General features: G+C 42.7%; 1 protein-coding gene across 1 annotated transcript in view; it reads left to right on the top strand.

Moving 5' to 3' along the window:
* The window catches only part of grik3 (glutamate ionotropic receptor kainate type subunit 3), a 211,166-nt gene that overhangs the window by 162,805 nt on the left and 31,233 nt on the right, over positions 1-17,128 (top strand). Inside the window, exons 8-10 of the mRNA XM_008119888.2 lie at positions 2,721-2,828; positions 6,862-6,975; positions 12,036-12,239. Of these exons, the coding sequence (XP_008118095.1) occupies positions 2,721-2,828; positions 6,862-6,975; positions 12,036-12,239 (426 nt within the window). The remainder of the gene's footprint in view (positions 1-2,720; positions 2,829-6,861; positions 6,976-12,035; positions 12,240-17,128) is intronic.

Raw genomic sequence — 17,128 nt, forward strand, 5'->3', positions numbered from 1 at the left:
CAACAGAGGGATGGAAGCTGATCTACTTGAATGTTTACCCTCAAGCTTTGTTGAGATCTGGATAAACAAGGTGGACCAGGCCCCCGCTTGCCCCTTCTTTGCCTTTCAGTTGCTGTTTCAGCATCCAATGAAGCCCACAAGAGACATTATGGCCAAAGCGTTGGAATTTAGTGCGTGCCCTTCTGTGCTGCTTTCTACTCCTGACTTGGATTTATGGCATTTTGTCATAGAAGGCATGGAGGCCAAAATGAGTCTCAAGCCCATATTGCCACCTGAGTCAAGTAAAACCATGGACTCAATGAAATTGGCCCAACATTAGAAGCTTGACTGGATGGGTCCATTTTAGTTGGGCCCAACCAACAATGGTCCAACCAAGGTTACAAGGGGTGCAAAGTCAGGATTAAGGGGGCTTACACTGGTGGCACAGTGTGTTAAAGCGCTGAGCTGCTGAACTTGCGGACCAAAAGGTCCCAGGTTCAAATCCCGGGGAGCGGAATGAGCGCCCGCTGTTAGCCCTGCCAACCTAGCAGTTCAAAAACATGCAAATGTGATTAGATCAATAGGTACCGCTCCGGTAGGAAGGTAACGGTGCTCCATGCAGTCATGTCGGCCACATGACCTTGGAGGTGTCTACGGACAACGCCAGCTCTTCGGCTTAGAAATGGAGATGAGCACCAACCCCCAGAGTCAGACATGACTGGACTTAATGCCAGGGGAAACCCCGGTGGCGAAGTGCGTTAAAGCGCTGAGCTGGAGACTGAAAGGTCCCAGGTTCAAACCCCGGGAGCGGCATGAGCGGCTGCTGTTAGCTCCAGCTCTTGCCAACCTAGCAGTTCGAAAACATGCCAATGTGAGTAGATCAAAAGGTACCGCTCCGGCGGGAAGGTAACGGTGCTCCATGCAGTCATGCTGGCCACATGACTTTGGAGGTGTCTACGGACAACGCCAGCTCTTCGGCTTAGAAATGGAGATGAGCACCAACACCCGGAGTCGGACATGACTGGACTTAACGTCAGGGGAAACCTTTACCTTTACCTACACTATGTGAAGGTCCTAAGACACTGCCCTGAATGCCATTGTTTCTTGGAAATGCAATCTCTTTTGGGCTATCTAGGTGTTCTGTCTCCTGTGTGGCCCAAAATAGTGAGGACAGAGCACATTGGTGTGTTGGTGCAGAGCCTCCTGCTTTACTTCTGCAGATGCGCCTTCTTTCCAGCTGAGCTCCCTTTTATTCCCAAGGCTGTTGTTGCTTCCCGGTGTTTCCAACCAGTTGCTCATTTGCAAAATCTGCTACCGGAAGCAGAGACCATAAAGAAGCAGCGGAGCTCCTTGGGGAGGCTTTGAGCAGAAGGCATTTCTCCGCACAAGAAGCCAACGACGGTCCCATGGTGGAGGCTGCAATGTGTGGCTTTTGCTGGTGCACAGCATGGAGCACGGAGCCAGGAGGGAAAAGGCAGGAAAAGGCTGCGGATGGGGATAAAAGGAGGCCGGCACATGCCTTGGGGTCAGAAGGGATGGCAATCTCAATGGAGGAGAAGCTTCACTTTGGGATCTAAGGGAAACACAAGGAAGTATGTTTGCATGATGGCATTTCATGGGAAGGTGGGCTGCGGAAACATATCTTTTTGAAATCAGAGCCCCAGGGAACTCTCTTAGTTTTATGTTTCCTGATGCCCATTAAGCCAACCTCACAGAGAAGCTTCCTTTTCCCCTGCCTAGTGCCATGCATTATTTTGCAGAACATTGCAGAAACGAATAGAAATATTGATGGAAAAGACTTCAGTGCTGTTCCGTCTGGCTGAACCAGAACATAAAATTTGTTCTGCATGACAAAAAATCACACATGTTTCTTTTGGTACAGGTGGGCTTTCTGCACAGGAGGAACTCTCTGCCATGCAGGAAAAGCACAATCAAAATATCCTCAACAGATAGCCATCCAGCCACTGTTTAAAAGCTTCCAAGGAGGGACACTCCTTTAGATCTGAATGGCTACCGTGTTTCCCCGAAAATAAGACAGTGTCTTATATTATTTTTTGCTCCCAAAGATGTGCTAGGTCTTATTTTCAGGGGATGTTTTATTTTTCCATGAAGAAGAATTCACATTTATTGTTGAACAAAAAAATGAACATTTATTATATACTGTACAGTAGTTGTCATCACAAACCAACATAATCAAACCAGACAAACTGTGACTTCTGTCAAGAATTTCATGTTACTACCATTATTTCCATGTACAACTGGTATGTACATTTACCAATCCTGCATGCTCTGGTGTTTTGTTTGGCGGGCGCCAGGCATGCTTCCAAACAAAAACGTTGCTATGTCTTACTTTTGGGGGAGGCCTTATATTTAGCAATTCAGCAAAACCTCTTCTAGGTCTTATTTTTTGGGGATGTCTTATTTTCAGGGAAACAGGGTAGTGGACAGACCTTTTCAAATGTCCAGTGAATCCCGTTCCATTCTGAACCCTAAAGGTGCATGAGCATAAATCAGGGCCTTAGAGCGCCCTGGGATTTATGGGGCTCTCAATGCTGTGAGCAAGAAGGGAGGCTCACAATGAATTAATGGCGCCCTTTGGGGACAGAGTAATTAAAATGAAGCACTGTGCCACTTGGAGCAAGGGGTGATTTGTGGGCTTGAAGGATGGCTCTTGTGTCCTCTCTGTGTGCAAAGAGAGAGACAAACATTTCCCCTTTGTTCTTCATCTTCTTCGCCTCCAGGCCCAATGGGAAGGCTTAACAGGACGCATCGTCTTCAACAAAACCAGTGGCCTGAGGACCGATTTTGACTTGGACATCATCAGCCTCAAGGAAGAGGGGCTAGAAAAGGTCAGTTGGGAGCTGGGAGTGGTGGTGCTTGATTTGTGGCTGTCGTTCCCATGACTTATGGTGACCGTATGGATGAGACGTCTCCAATTTGCCCTGTCTTCCACAGCTTTGCTCAGGTCTAGCAAAGTCAGGGAAGCCCCTACCCTCCTCTCCTTTCGGACGAGCTTGAAGACTTGACTCTTCCAAGAGGCTTTTGGTGACTGATCTCTGTATGATCGACCTGTTGTCCATTTAATAGTGTATGCCTTCCCCAGTATTATAATGGCACTTTATAGCCATCATAGCTGAGTAACCACCCATCCCTGATGACACGATATATTTGCACATTTAGCACTTTGGTCTAGATCCTTTGAACCCAATCCATGATTTTAACACTTTATTTGTATGTGGTTTTTTTATGACTTGCTTTTATTATCTGATTGATTAGTTTTATTGTTTTGTTTTTATATTGTTCTGTTCGGGCTTGGCCCCATGTAAGCCGCCCCGAGTCCCTTCGGGGAGATGGGGCAGGATATAAGAATAAAATTATTATTATTATTATTATTATTATTATTATTATTATTATTATTATTATTATTTTACTATGACACAGCAAACAAGATAGATATGCTGGATTTCATATCACAAAATCACAAGTCAATGTATTTTCGGATGATGCGTGCAGATCCCAGTAGGGTGGCCTTTTGAAGTTGGCAGATCGTAATTTTGTCTATTGTGTCCAAATGCCGGCTGAGATCTTTTGGCATGGCACCCAGTGTGCCCATCACCACCGGGACCACCTGCACTGGTTTCTGCCAGAGTCTTTGAAGTTCAATCTTGAGGTCCTGATAGTGGTTGAGTTTTTCCTGTTGTTTTTCGTCAATGCGACTGTCACCTGGGATGGCAACATCAATGATCCAAACCTTTTTCTTTTCCACAACTGTGATGTCTGGTGTGTTGTGTTTCAGAACTTTGTCAGTCTGGATTCGGAAGTCCCACAGTATCTTTGCATGTTCATTTTCCAATACTTTTGCAGGTTTGTGATCCCACCAGTTCTTTGCTGCTGGGAGGTGGTACTTGAGGCATAAGTTCCAATGAATCATTTGGGCCACATAGTTGTGCGTCTGTTTGTAGTCTGTCTGTGCAATTATTATTATTATTATTATTATTATTATTATTATTATTATTATTATTATTATTGTGACTTCCTTGGCTGAGTCCATCCATTTGGATACAGCTTTCCTCTTTACCTGATGCCTTCAACCTTACCAAGCATTGTAATCTTTTCCCGTGTGTTCAAAGTACAATAGCCTCAGTTTAACCATCTTGGAGGGTCCAGACTTGATTTGCGCTTGGACACATTCGATTGCCTTATTTCATTCTGTTTTTTTACCTTTGCAAAAGATTGCAGACGTTTTCCCCAATGTCCCGACTTTGGTATCTTTAAAATGCATAAAAGAAATATGAAAATCCATCCTCTTTCCACTCTCTCCTGTCTGTCTGGTTTTTTCAGGAGACGGAGGAATGTTTATGTCTCTTCCTGCATCTCATAATCAAGGCCACCTGGTGATGTTGCTTCCTTTTTCTTCCTTCCTTTCTTTTTGGAACACTTTACTACAATATTATATCAAAATCCAGGTTGTTTGGACTGAGAAAAGATAAATAATCTTTTTTTCCAGTGGACAACTTACTTAAAGAATAAGGAGAGGAGTAGTTACACTGCATAGTTCCTTCTTGCATATGCAACTTTGATCACATATATTCAGTGTGAAACATACCCAGGCCCCTTTTGCATATCTTTTAAAGGAATAACATGACTGGTGCTGTTTTTCTCTCCTTCTTTTCCAGCAAATCCGTAGTCACCTGCAAGCCCACACTCTCCTCTCTTCCTCCCTCCTCTCTTTCCTTCTCCCTCTCTCTTTCTCTGTGTATTTAAGCTCTTTTGTGAGCTCAAGAGAGGCTTTAAAGTGTCTGTGTCAAATCTCTCCAGAGTCGGGACATTAAATTCCCGTCAATAGATAATCTGAATTAACGGCATGCCCAAACCGAGCACAAATCCTGATATGTACTTTTGCATTATGTTTAATAGCTTCCATTCGTCGAGGTTTAAGCGGCGCCGCTTTCTGATCTCGCCAGGCTTCCTGCAAGTGGGTGGCTTACGGCGGCATTAGCCAGGTGTAATTGCAAACCCCCCATTATCCAACTGGGAGGACTGGATTCGAGGGATTTAGAGACAACAGCCGCAGCAGAGTCGGGATGTGATTGGCCTTTTCCAGCCCCATGCAGGGCTGTTTCTTCTCTGCCTTTTGCCAAGTTGCCTCCAGGAATCAGCATCATCCATTCCCATTTCCTTCCCTTTTTTAACACATAGCTCATTAAAAACGGAGAGGCAAAGGGACACAGGGATTGACTCTGGCCAAACTTGGCAGTCTCATCCATCGTTCTTTGTGTTTGGCTACAATCCAAACAGGTGCTGGACTTCCTTTTTTGCCAATTCTTTGTTAAGTTTGATGTAGAGAAAGTACAAAGTGTGATATTCCCTGATTTGAAGGCTGAGCCATTTGGAAAATGGGGCCAATCCCTCTCCTCTATGGCTTTCAGAAGATCCCCAGACCATGATTCCAAAATGTGGCAGCTGCCTCCCATATTGAGTTTACAGACACTTTCTGTGTCTGTAAATATCAGTTATCAAAATCACACACAATTTTCGATGAGAAGAATTTGGCTTTCCAGTCCGCAAGCCTTTTGTTCCAAGTGTGCATCCAAGTTAGGAATGAGCAAGATCCCTTGTGGTTTCCCGCATCCCACTGGGGCAGGGAAGGCAAAGAGTTGAAGGAGCTGTCCAAGTCCAAGACGCGGTTTTAGCACCTTGGAAGAAGTGCTTTGCCCAAATGGCTAATTATTATTATTATTATTTCCAGCATTTATACCCCGCCCTTCTCACCCAGGGGGACTCAAGGCGGCTTACAACAGTTGGCAATATTTAATGCCAAGAACATAATAATAAAACAAAAACAGTACATATAATCAATTAAAACTATAAAAATACATCATTAATATACATTATAAAAATTAAAACATATGTAAATTATATCCCACCCCATCTCCCCAGAGGGACTCGGGGTGGCTCACATGGGGACCCAGAATACAGCATAAAATACAACCATAAAATACATAAAAACACATAAACATTTAAGACCAAAAGCATATAAAATACAATAAAAAAACATACAACCAACAATAGCCAGGTCAATTTGTAGCAAATCAGTCAAACGCACATCAAAATAGCTCAGAGCAGCTTACAAATTAAATGTACATACAATATAATATTAGCATAATAAGGAGTTGAAACTCAAACTATCCGAGACCTACTAATGCCATCATCTGCCTATTTTTTTTCCAAATGAAGGGGATTGAGTTTTGCCACAAGCCAGCAAGAGAGACTAAGTGTAGATTGGCTTTTCTTGAAACTCTGAATCCCTCTTCTTTTCTTATGCATCGTTTCCTGAGTTATAGGGCCTTGGCTGATACATTTTATGTACACCTTTAATATTGGACTCTGCTGTTCTCGGGTCAGCTCCTTCTGTGAAGTTCATATGTGTTTTTACTATATGGTACCCACCTCAAACCATGAGGATAGGCGTGTAACAACTAAATCTCCTCCTCATTCTCCTCCTCTTCCTTTTCTTTCTTCTCTTCCTTCTCCTTTGCTTTATATTCTCTTCCTTCTCCTTTGCTTTATATTTACGCCACTATATCTTGCATCAGTGGAGCTTTTGAGTTACATTTGTGGCTCACCTACACATTCCACCATTTAACAGCCTTTCTTCAAAGACCACCTTGCTTTCATTTGGGTGCAACTTCCATGAGTTATGAACCGAAATGGAAATGGTGCCACCTTCCTTTGAGTCTCCTGCCATGGCGAAGGTGGATTATAATTAATGAACTAATTCTTTTGTCTGGGACTCACAGCTTAGACCTCCTTTTCTTCCTCAAACCCCCTTCCTTTATGGCTTTGTATCTTCATCCTTTCTTTGCCTTTCCTCAATTTCAGGTGGGGGTCTGGAGCCCATCGGAGGGACTGAACATCACCGAAGTCTCGCGACGGCAAGGTCCCAATGTAACGGATTCCTTGACCAACCGATCACTCATTGTCACCACAGTCCTAGTAAGTGGATCCAGGCTTTGGGTCTGGCACTAACATTTTCTATTTGCTATCTGTATTCCTGAGCTTGAGACTATTCTGTGTTTATAACAAGAGAACCTGAATGCTATTTTCATTCCACTATGTTACAAAATTTGAAAAAAATTCTGTTCCTGGTTTGAAAGTGTTATTTCCTGTTTAATTGTGTGGTACTTACTTTCTACTCCAGAAACTTCATTTTTTTGTGGCTACCACAAACTATGTTGAATTATTGAGACTTCAGTTATTCATTGAAAAACTAGAGAAAAATGTGCTTCGGGATGTCCCTCCTGCAAACACAATGTTTTTGCGGTTTAATAAACCTTTTGCATGTTTTTATGATAGAACCAATTAGGAAATGACATTTACAGCCCAGGAACAAAATTGTGTTGCATAGAGTTGTTTATGTTCAGTTTGGGCAATTTACCCTGATGGCAAAATAAGCCACACTTTTTTTGCAAAATGTTGAAGTGTTTCCATATCTATGAAGAAGAAAGCATTGAGACATCGGCTTTTGTGTCTGGATCTAGCAAAACACACCGAGAGACTTTTGGTTGCAAGGTTGCAGAAACTAGTGCTCTTTATCCAATGGCTTTGTTTGCAGTACAGATTTGCCTTGCACACAAAAAGCACACCTTTTTGCAAAACAAAAAAAATATGGCTTTGTTTGCAGTACAGATTTGCCTTGCACACAAAAAGCACACCTTTTTGCAAAACAAGAAAAAAATTATCATAAAATATAACAAAAAGCCATTTCAAAATTGCACCCAAATTCTTGCAACTTTGGCATTTTTTATGGGCTGGATTATCTTCCTGTGGACAAGGACATCCCCCTTTGCACCAATAAGACCTTGGGGTCAATCCCTGCTGAGCCCCAAAGCCACTTGGGGAGGCCTTGGATGTACACCAGGCTTTCCTTCTGATTCTTTCAGTGTCATAAAGACAAAAATCGATGGTCAAGAAAGCCCTGAGCAAACACTGGGGAGGAAGAGAAAGATTTGGGATGCTATTGCTAATGGTGTTATTGTTAATATTAGGAATAGCAGCTGCAGGAGAGGTAGGCTGGAGTTTCCTGGATGATTCTCCTCCTCCTGGTTTGGATTAATTTATTATTATTATTATTATTATTATTATTATTATTATTATTATTATTATTATTATTATTACTTTATTTACTGTATATACTCGAGTATAACCCTAGTTTTTCATCCCTTTTTTTAAGACTGAAAAAGCCCCCCTCAGCTTATACTTGGGTGAGGGTCCTGATTGGCTTATATTTGGGTCAGCTTATACTCGTACATTTATATACATTTATATTACAATACAGTAGAGTCTTACTTATCCAACATAAACGGGCCGGCCGAATGTTGGATAAGCGAATATGTTGGATAATAAGGAGAGATTAAGGAGAAGCCTATTAAACACCAAAGTAGGTTATGATTTTACAAATTAAGCACCAAAACATCATGATATACAACAAATTTGACAGAAAAAGTAGTTCAGTATGCAGTAATGCTACATAGTAATTACTGTATTTACGAATTTAGCACCGAAATATCATGATGTATTGAAAACATTGACTACAAAAAAAATTGGATAATCCAGAACGTTGGATAAGCGAATGTTGGATAAGTGAGACTCTACTGTATATGGTACATTTATTATTTTTCTCTATTATTATTGGTATTATTATATTTATTATTTTTCTCTATTATTGTTGCTACTATTACATTTATTTTACTCTATTATTATTAATAATAATACATTTATCATTTCACTCTGATCTATTATTTTACTCTATTTATTACTACATGTTATTTTTCTGTATTTATTATTATTATTACATGTATTATTTTATTCTATTATTATTAAAAGGATACATAAGCACATTTACACTGAAGAAGATGAGAATAATGATTTAATCAGAGTTGGACAGTCTTATCTTAAATTAGAGCTTTATGTAAATATTCAAAAACATTTAACCTACTGATACTTCAATTAATGTAATTTTATTGGTATCTGTTTTTATTTCTGAAATTTACCACTCTCGGCTTATACTGGAGTCAATGTTTTCCCAGTTTTTTTGTGGTAAAATTAGGTGCCTCGGCTTATATTGGGGTCGGCTTATACTCGAGTATATATGGTATATACTGCTCTATCTCCCCAAGGGGACTCAGGGCAGTTAGATTAAACATGTGTATACTGTAGAATAAATGTAGTTTGACACCAATTTAACTGCCATGGCTCAATGCTATGGAGTCCTGGGAGTGAGTTGTAATTTGGCTCCCATTGATAGAGATAATGAAAGACCTTACAAAACTATAACTCCCAGGATTCCATAGCCTTGAGCCATTGCAGTTCAAGTGGTGCTAAACTGCATTCAGTGTAGCAGTGCCTAATATCTCATCAGATGACAACTCCCAGTATTCCATAGTTCAAGTGGTGTTAACCAGCATTTATTTTATAGTGTGGATGCACCCTATGTCTTGATGCTGAGTCTGCTTTTGTTGAGATGGTTTTGTGGGCTCCAGTCATTACATTCTATTTGTCCAAGTGCTATAATAATAATGCAGTTTAGACAATTCACTCTGGGTTCTCCAAGTGCAATGATAAGAATGTATTATTCAAGCTGGGTCTTCCCAGAAAGGAAAAGAAAGGAAGAATCCACAGCTTTTCTCCTAAAGGCTGCCGGCGAGAAACCTGAAAAACCTGGAAGGAGAAAACCTTTGAGGAGAAGGTTGCCTAGCATCTCTCCCTCCCTTCACCTGCTCTTGCTCCTATTAAAGCGCTGCCTTGTCGTCCGCACACGGATGTTGCCTCCAATGCACCGCTTTGGCTCTCTGGAATCATCGGAGAGATGTGTACATCCTGAAATTGAGGGCACCTTCGCTGAGACATCGATTAGCGAGGCCCTGAAAGCTGCCGAATGGAAAGCCTGGCCGTTTCTAGTAATATAGTGTGAAGCGGCCCATGAAGAAGTGCCTTTTCTGACTTCAGGAATTACCCCTCGGAAATGTTTTAGACCCCAGGAGCGGAGCAGATGAGAGGAAGCAGCTGCTTCTTCGGGTGTTAAATATAGAGGTCTCCGGTTGTGACCTCAGAAGATTAATATCAGGATGAGGATTCTCTTTTGGGCGTATGAAGGACCAGTCACTCTTTTGGAAACACAGACCCAGCTATTGCATGTCCCTGTTGCAAGCCCCAACACTTTGCAAAGTTAAGCTAACATACAAACATAGCAAGGCTTTTTCTGCAACACTACCTCACCTTTGGAACTCCCTGCCACAGGAAGGTAACATGGACCCATCTCTTAAACTCGCAGATACTAGTGAAAACAGTACTGTGATGAACCCATCATGTTTTCATGTATGTCTTGGGCATAGACTTTGAATTTTCTGGACTATATTTTATGTATTTGATGGGGAATACTATACTATGTATCAAAATTTGAAAAAAAAAATGTTCCTTTTTTGAAAGTGTTATGTCCTGTTTAATTGTGCGGTCCTTACTTTGAAAGTAAAAGGAGCCTCTGGTGGCTCAGTGTGTTAAAGCGCTGAGCTGCTGAACTTGCAGACTGAAAGGTCCCAGGTTCAAATCCGGGGAGCGGAGTGAGCACCCGCTGTTAGCTCCAACTTCTGCCAACCTAGCAGTTCAAAAACATGCAAATGTGAGTAGATCAATAGGTACCGCTATGGCGGGAAGGTAACAGAGGTCCAAGCAGTCATGCCGGCCACATGACCTTGGAGGTGTCTACAGGCACTGCCAGCTCTTCGGATTAGAAATGGAGATGAGCACCAACCCCCAGAGTCGGAGACGACTGGACTTAACGTCAGGGGAAACCTTAACCTTTACTTTACTTTGAAAGTAGTTATTATACACCAGAAACATTTTACTTCCCCATTAGTTTTTATTAAGCATTTCAATATTTTTTTCACACCATGTTACGTAGTGCTATTGGAGAGAGGCAGCCGTTTCCATTGGCTAAGCTTCCCATTCTGGCTGCTCTCTGCCTGGCCACATCATGTGCTCTGAGCCTCATAGGGTTAGATATGGAGGCCATGATCCAACACAAGAAATAAATATGTATTAGAATGATCCAGTGAGTTCAGTAGCAGGTTTTAGTGCTCCAAGGGTTCATCTATGTGCAATTAAATGCGCAAGCATTTAATGAATAAGCAATATATTGACATGGCCTGAATTTAGGTTTATGTGCAATGGTTCCGTGGAAAGTGGTTTTAGGTAACTATATGTTTTAGCTGACTAATGTATTTTATGTGTTGTATTTTATGAATAGTTGTTAATGGTTTAAATGTGTTCCTGTTTTATTGATCTGTTTGGCATTGAATTTTGCCGGTTGTTGTAAGCCACCCTGAGTCCCCTCGGGTGAGAAGGGCGGGGGAGAAATGTTGTAAATAAATAAATAAATAAATAACTCTACACTGTAGGACTGATGACACTGACATAGCTCAACACTATGGAATCATGGGAATTGTAGTTTACAAGGCTAAAGATCTTGTAAAACTGGAACTCCCATAGCATTGAACCATAGCAGTTAAAGTAGGGTCAAACCACATTTATTCTGCAGCCAAAGTAAGAGGAGACATATTGACTTAGGCTGAGTTTGTGGCCTTAATTAATTGCTGAATGATCCATCAACACATAAGTAAAACACATTGTTTCAGTGGGTCTCCTTTCAATCAGAGAAGCCATAGGATCCAGGAATGTGTAGGTGTTCCCACATAATATAATGGTATTGATTCAGAGAGCCCATTCGAATCCAACTAACTATTGGACTTTGGCCAATGAACTGAACTTTGTCTTGGATCATGGCCAGCGAGGATTGTAAAGCACTTTGCAAATTAAATTACAAATGGGATGTTGCCAATCTGGCCTGCGGTCCTTCTGTGCCAGGAAATCATCAGGAAGCCGCGTGCCGGCTCTGGGGCCGGGCCAATAGGGCCAAGACGTGTGGGCTGGGGGGTCTTCGGGCCCATTTTTATTGCTGCCGCCCTCTTTCTTGCTCTCTCTCCTTTCTGGCTGCGTAGGAAGAGCCTTTCGTCATGTTCACCCGGTCAGACACCGTCCTCTCCGGGAACAAGCGCTTCGAAGGCTACTGCGTCGACCTCCTGGCCGAAGTGGCCCGGATTCTGGGCTTTTCTTACGAGATCCGGCTGGTGGACGATGGGAAGTACGGGGCGCAGGACGAGAAGGGACAGTGGAACGGCATGATCAGGGAACTGATCGATCATGTAAGTTAGATCCTTTTAGTGGTGCTTGCTCTTTTGCTCATTCAGATAGTTGGGCCTGGTTTTGCAGAACCAAACCTCAGTCTGGCCAAAAGTCTTCCTCTTTCTTTACTTCTACCTTTTCCTCCTTTTCCTCCTCCTCTTCTTTTCCTTCTTCTTTTTCTCCTTCTCCTATTCCTCTTCTACTCCATTCTCTTCTACTCCATCTTATGGGACTTTCACATTTCTATGGATAAACAATCGGAACATAAAATGCCAGACATAACTGTGGTCGAGAACAAGAAAGTTTTGAAAGAAAGTTAGGGGCTCAGAAGGGCCAAAGTGAACTTATTTCAAAGTGAACGGTGGCTTTTCCTATCAATGGGGCAATGTATTTGCTCTGTAGGGAGCCACGGTGGTGCAATGGGTTAAAGCCTTGTGCCAGCTGAACTGCTGACCTGAAGATCTGAAGGTTGGCAGTTCAAATCCATGAGACGTGGTGAGCTCCCATCCGTCAGCCCCAGCTTCCATGGGAGGATATGAGAGAAGTCTCCCACAGGATGGTAACACATCCGGGCATCCCCTGGGCAATGTCTCTGTAGACAGCCAATTCTCTCAAATCAGAAGCAATTTGCAGTATGTTCTCAAGTTGCGTCTGATGTGATTTTAAAAAACTGCATGGAGCCATGGCAGCTCAAGTGGTGCCAAACCACATTCATCCAACAGTGTGGACGTACGCTTGGACTGGTCTAGGTACAGCGTTCCCAGTTTGCTTCTGACATGATAAAAAATCTGCTCTGTGTTTTAGTCGGAACTTTATCAGGGCTATCCAAGGTGAAAAAATTACTCTCCCAACTTGGAGAGCTCCTTTCCAGTTTGATCTAAAATCCAAAATGCCCAACTAACAAGGGATCCACCTTCATTTGCATCCCTGCCCAACTATGTAAACCTAATAGATGACATGGAAAAGTCACACACTCTCAGCCTCCAAGGAAGGCAATGGCAAATCTTCAGTGATGAAATCTGTCAAAAATCCCTAGGAGATTGGCCTGAAGGCACCTTATCTTCACAATCTCAATGTGGCTTCACTATCTCAGGTTAGAAAGTGTTGCGGAAAAGTAATACAGGTGCCATCCAGACAATGTTGCTGAAAATGAAGAGGTTTTGGGTTTGGGGAGAATCAAGAGTGTTTCCGGGGAAGTTTAATGCCGGTTATTTGGATTTGTATTCTTTGAGCGAGTGCAGATCATCAAGCGTCTTCCATCCATCCATTACCTGTCCGCCTCATAGCCAGAAAGATAGCTGCAAGTGATGCCTGGAGATGAGCAAAGAGAGTCCAAGGTGCTGCTTTTACTGATGCAAGTGTGTGCTTAACTGCAGCACGGCTGCCATCTTGGAAAGGGAATCAAGGGAAACATCCATCTTATCTTCCCGATAACAGAAAGGACCTTTTTAGGGTCAGGGTAACACAACTCTGTGTTGCTGGTCACTGATACTTGGAAAGCTTGTCCAAGAGAGAAGCGCTGGGTCCTTTTTTGGGAGAAAAATCCATCTCATGATGCTTGCAGACCCGAATCCCCAAGGCGTTATCTGCATTTGCACATCGCTTTGCCTGAGCAAAAGGGGGGATCAGGTGTGTGAGGGAGAATCTCATTTATTTAGAAACACAGTTTTATTTCCAAAAGGCGGTTTGCCCCGGACGGACTGTAAATGGTTGAGCGGGCATCACAGTGATTGGATGTTTCATGGCAAGGATACAGTTCTCATGCTCCTAAATGGCTCTTTTGGGGCTGAAATTTAGCCAAGTCTATTCCTCCCGAATAGGGAAGTGTGTTGTCTGATTCTTGCACCATTTTCTTCTCCTTTGGCATAGGAGGTGGAGTGTGTAAAAGCACTGAGCTGGAGACCGAAAGGTCCCAGGTTCAAACCCTGGGAGCGGCGGGAGCGGCCGCTGTTAGCTCCAGCTCCTGCTCCTGCCAACCTAGCAGTTCGAAAACATGCCAATAATAATAATAATAATAATAATAATAATAATAATAATAATAATAATATATCCTCAGCTGCTGTAAGAAAATTGCACAGACTACAAACAGAGGCACAACTGTGTGGCCCAAATGATCCATTGGAACTTATGCCTCAAGTACCACCTGCCAGCAGCAAAGAACTGGTGGGATCACAAACCAGCAAAGGTCGTGAAAAATGAACACGCAAAGATACTGTGGGACTTCCGAATCCAGACTGACAAAGTTCTGGAACACAACACACCAGACATCACAGTTGTGGAAAAGAACAAGGTTTGGATCATTGATGTTGCCATCCCAGGTGACAGTCGCATTGATGAAAAACAACAGGGAAAACTCAGCCGCTATCAGGACCTCAAGATTGAACTTCAAAGACTCTGGCAGAAACCAGTGCAGGTGGTCCCGGTGGTGATGGGCACACTGGGTGCCGTGCCAAAAGATCTCATCCGGCATTTGGAAACAATAGACATTGACAAAATTACGATCTGCCAACTGCAAAAGGCCACCCTGCTGGGATCTGCACGCATCATCCAAAAATACATCACACAGTCCTAGACACTTGAGAAGTGTTCGACTTGTGATTTTGTGATACGAAATCCAGCATGTCTATCTTGTTTGCTGTGTCATACAACATCGTTGTGTCAATAATAATAATAATAATAATAATAATAATTTTATTTTTATACCCCGCCTCCATCTCCCCGAAGGCACTCAGGGCGGCTTACACAGAGCCAAGCCCAGACAGTGCAAAAGACACAACAATGTAAAATCAAATCGGTAAAACATATTTAAATCACATTTACAATAAAACATAGTAAGATAAAAACCTGAGTAGGCTCATTTACAATGGTAATCTGGGAACAGTGGTATAGTCCTGGCATGGATGAACTTCAGCTCTCCAGGTGTTTTGGACTGCAACTCCCACAATTCCTAACAGCTGATAGTTGAAGTCCAAAACACCAATGTGAGTAGATCAATAGGTACTTCTCCGTCGGGAAGGTAACGGCACTCTATGCAGTCATGCCAGCCACATGACCTTGGAGGTGTCTACGGACAACGCTGGCTCTTCGGCTTAGAAATGGAGATGAGCACCAACCCCCAGAGTCAGACATGACTGGACTTAACGTCAGGGGGAAACCTTTACCTTTACTTATTCCTCCGAAATAGGGAAGTGTCTTGTCTGATTCTTGCACCATTTTCTTCTCCGTTGGCATTGCATAAGGCAAGGGTAGGACCCCCGCCATCCCCTCACCATCCTTGGATTAAAATTTGAATTTAGAAGTAAATAAGATTTATAATGCCCATTTCTTACTCCTCCCACACTTGGTGTCTATTCCAGCCCTTGGGCAATTAATCCAGGAAACTGAGAGCAGCAAAGCCTGGCTCTGGAACCACATCCTTTTCTTGTTGTTTTATTTTAATATCGCGATGAAATCCCAATTTCCCAGCCCACTGAAGAAGAGCCCTCCTATAGATTTCGGTGCTGAAACTGCAAGACAGAACAAAGCATAATTAATGGCATAATTACAGTCGGAGTGCCGCTTGGAGAGGACTGTGGAGGAGGCAGCGCAAGCGGAGGATCATCTCCCATAAAGAGCCACCGGTCAGTTTCCGGCACCAAGGAAGCTGCAGCGATGCAGTTAAGCCACTTTCAATAATAAAAACAAATCCAACCTGGGCAAAACTGGTGACACAAAGCCATCAGTGTCTCAACTTGAGACCTATCTCTCCTGGCAGGCCCACTCAGTCAGTTTTAACCATGAATTTTAAACTCATGTCTTGTGTTTCAATCTTTGTTCTGTAGAGTTTAATATGTATTGGCTACAGTGGTCCACACTCTCATTACATGTCAAATATGTTGGAAATCATCCTGGACTACTCAAGTCTAGATGTAGTTACATAGATGATAGAGTTAGATTGAGGGAATCCTTTCCCTGTTTCCAAAGCATGTCTAGACAGGCTTTACTGTGTTTCACTCTATCCTGTGTACGTCACATCCCTTACTTTGAAGTTAGTAGAAATGTGAACACTAACTTCTCATTGGTCAGAATGTCTTTTATGGTCCCAATAAACTGGACCATGAGGTTGGAACCATTTTGGTTCATTCTTCTCCCTTTGTTCTTCTAGCTAACAACATGTCTCGCTGTCTCTCCTGGCAAGATGTATCTATTTAGATGTTTGTTATTTTTCCTTTCTTATTTTTCCTTAGAAACCAGTCTAGAGTAGACTAGACAGCTCCCAAGCCTTTCTATCTACAATGGAGTTCTTTTTACCTGAATAGATACTTTTTGAACTTTTACTGAGACTCTGCAGTCCATTGCAATCCTAAATGGTCAAAGGCTTCTCTTTGCTCGCTCCGTGTAAGTAACTGTTGCATTTGAAAGCTTTTGCTTTTGCTACTCTGCTGATATTTGGTGGAATCTCCTCCAGAGAGGGTTAAATTGAGTCTAACCACTCAGAGATTACCACAACACACACTCTCATTACATCTTGAATAGACTACTGCAAAGCATTCTATGTGGGGTTGCCTTTGAAGACTGTTCGGAAGCTTCAAGAAGTCCAGCAGGCGGCAACCAGGTTCCTTACTGGAGCGGTGTACAGGGAGCACACAACCCCCCTGCTGCGTCAGCTCCACTGACTGCCAAGCTGCTACCGTGCACAACTCAAAGTGCTACCTTTGGCCTATAAATCTCTAAATGGTTCCGTTCCAACTTACGTCTGAACATATCTCCCTTTATGAACAAGTTCAAGTGTTAAGATCGGCAGAGGATGTCTTCTCAGTCCCACCGCCTGTTGCACCTCAGCACTGGTTCTCCTTGCTCTAACACAGACTCCACCACAGCAGACTTGGTTTTTTCAGTTTATTGATAAAAGATAGCAAAATCTTAATAA

This window comes from Anolis carolinensis, unplaced genomic scaffold, assembly GCF_035594765.1.
Source record: "Anolis carolinensis isolate JA03-04 unplaced genomic scaffold, rAnoCar3.1.pri scaffold_10, whole genome shotgun sequence".
Classification (NCBI taxonomy): Eukaryota; Metazoa; Chordata; class Lepidosauria; order Squamata; family Dactyloidae; genus Anolis; species Anolis carolinensis.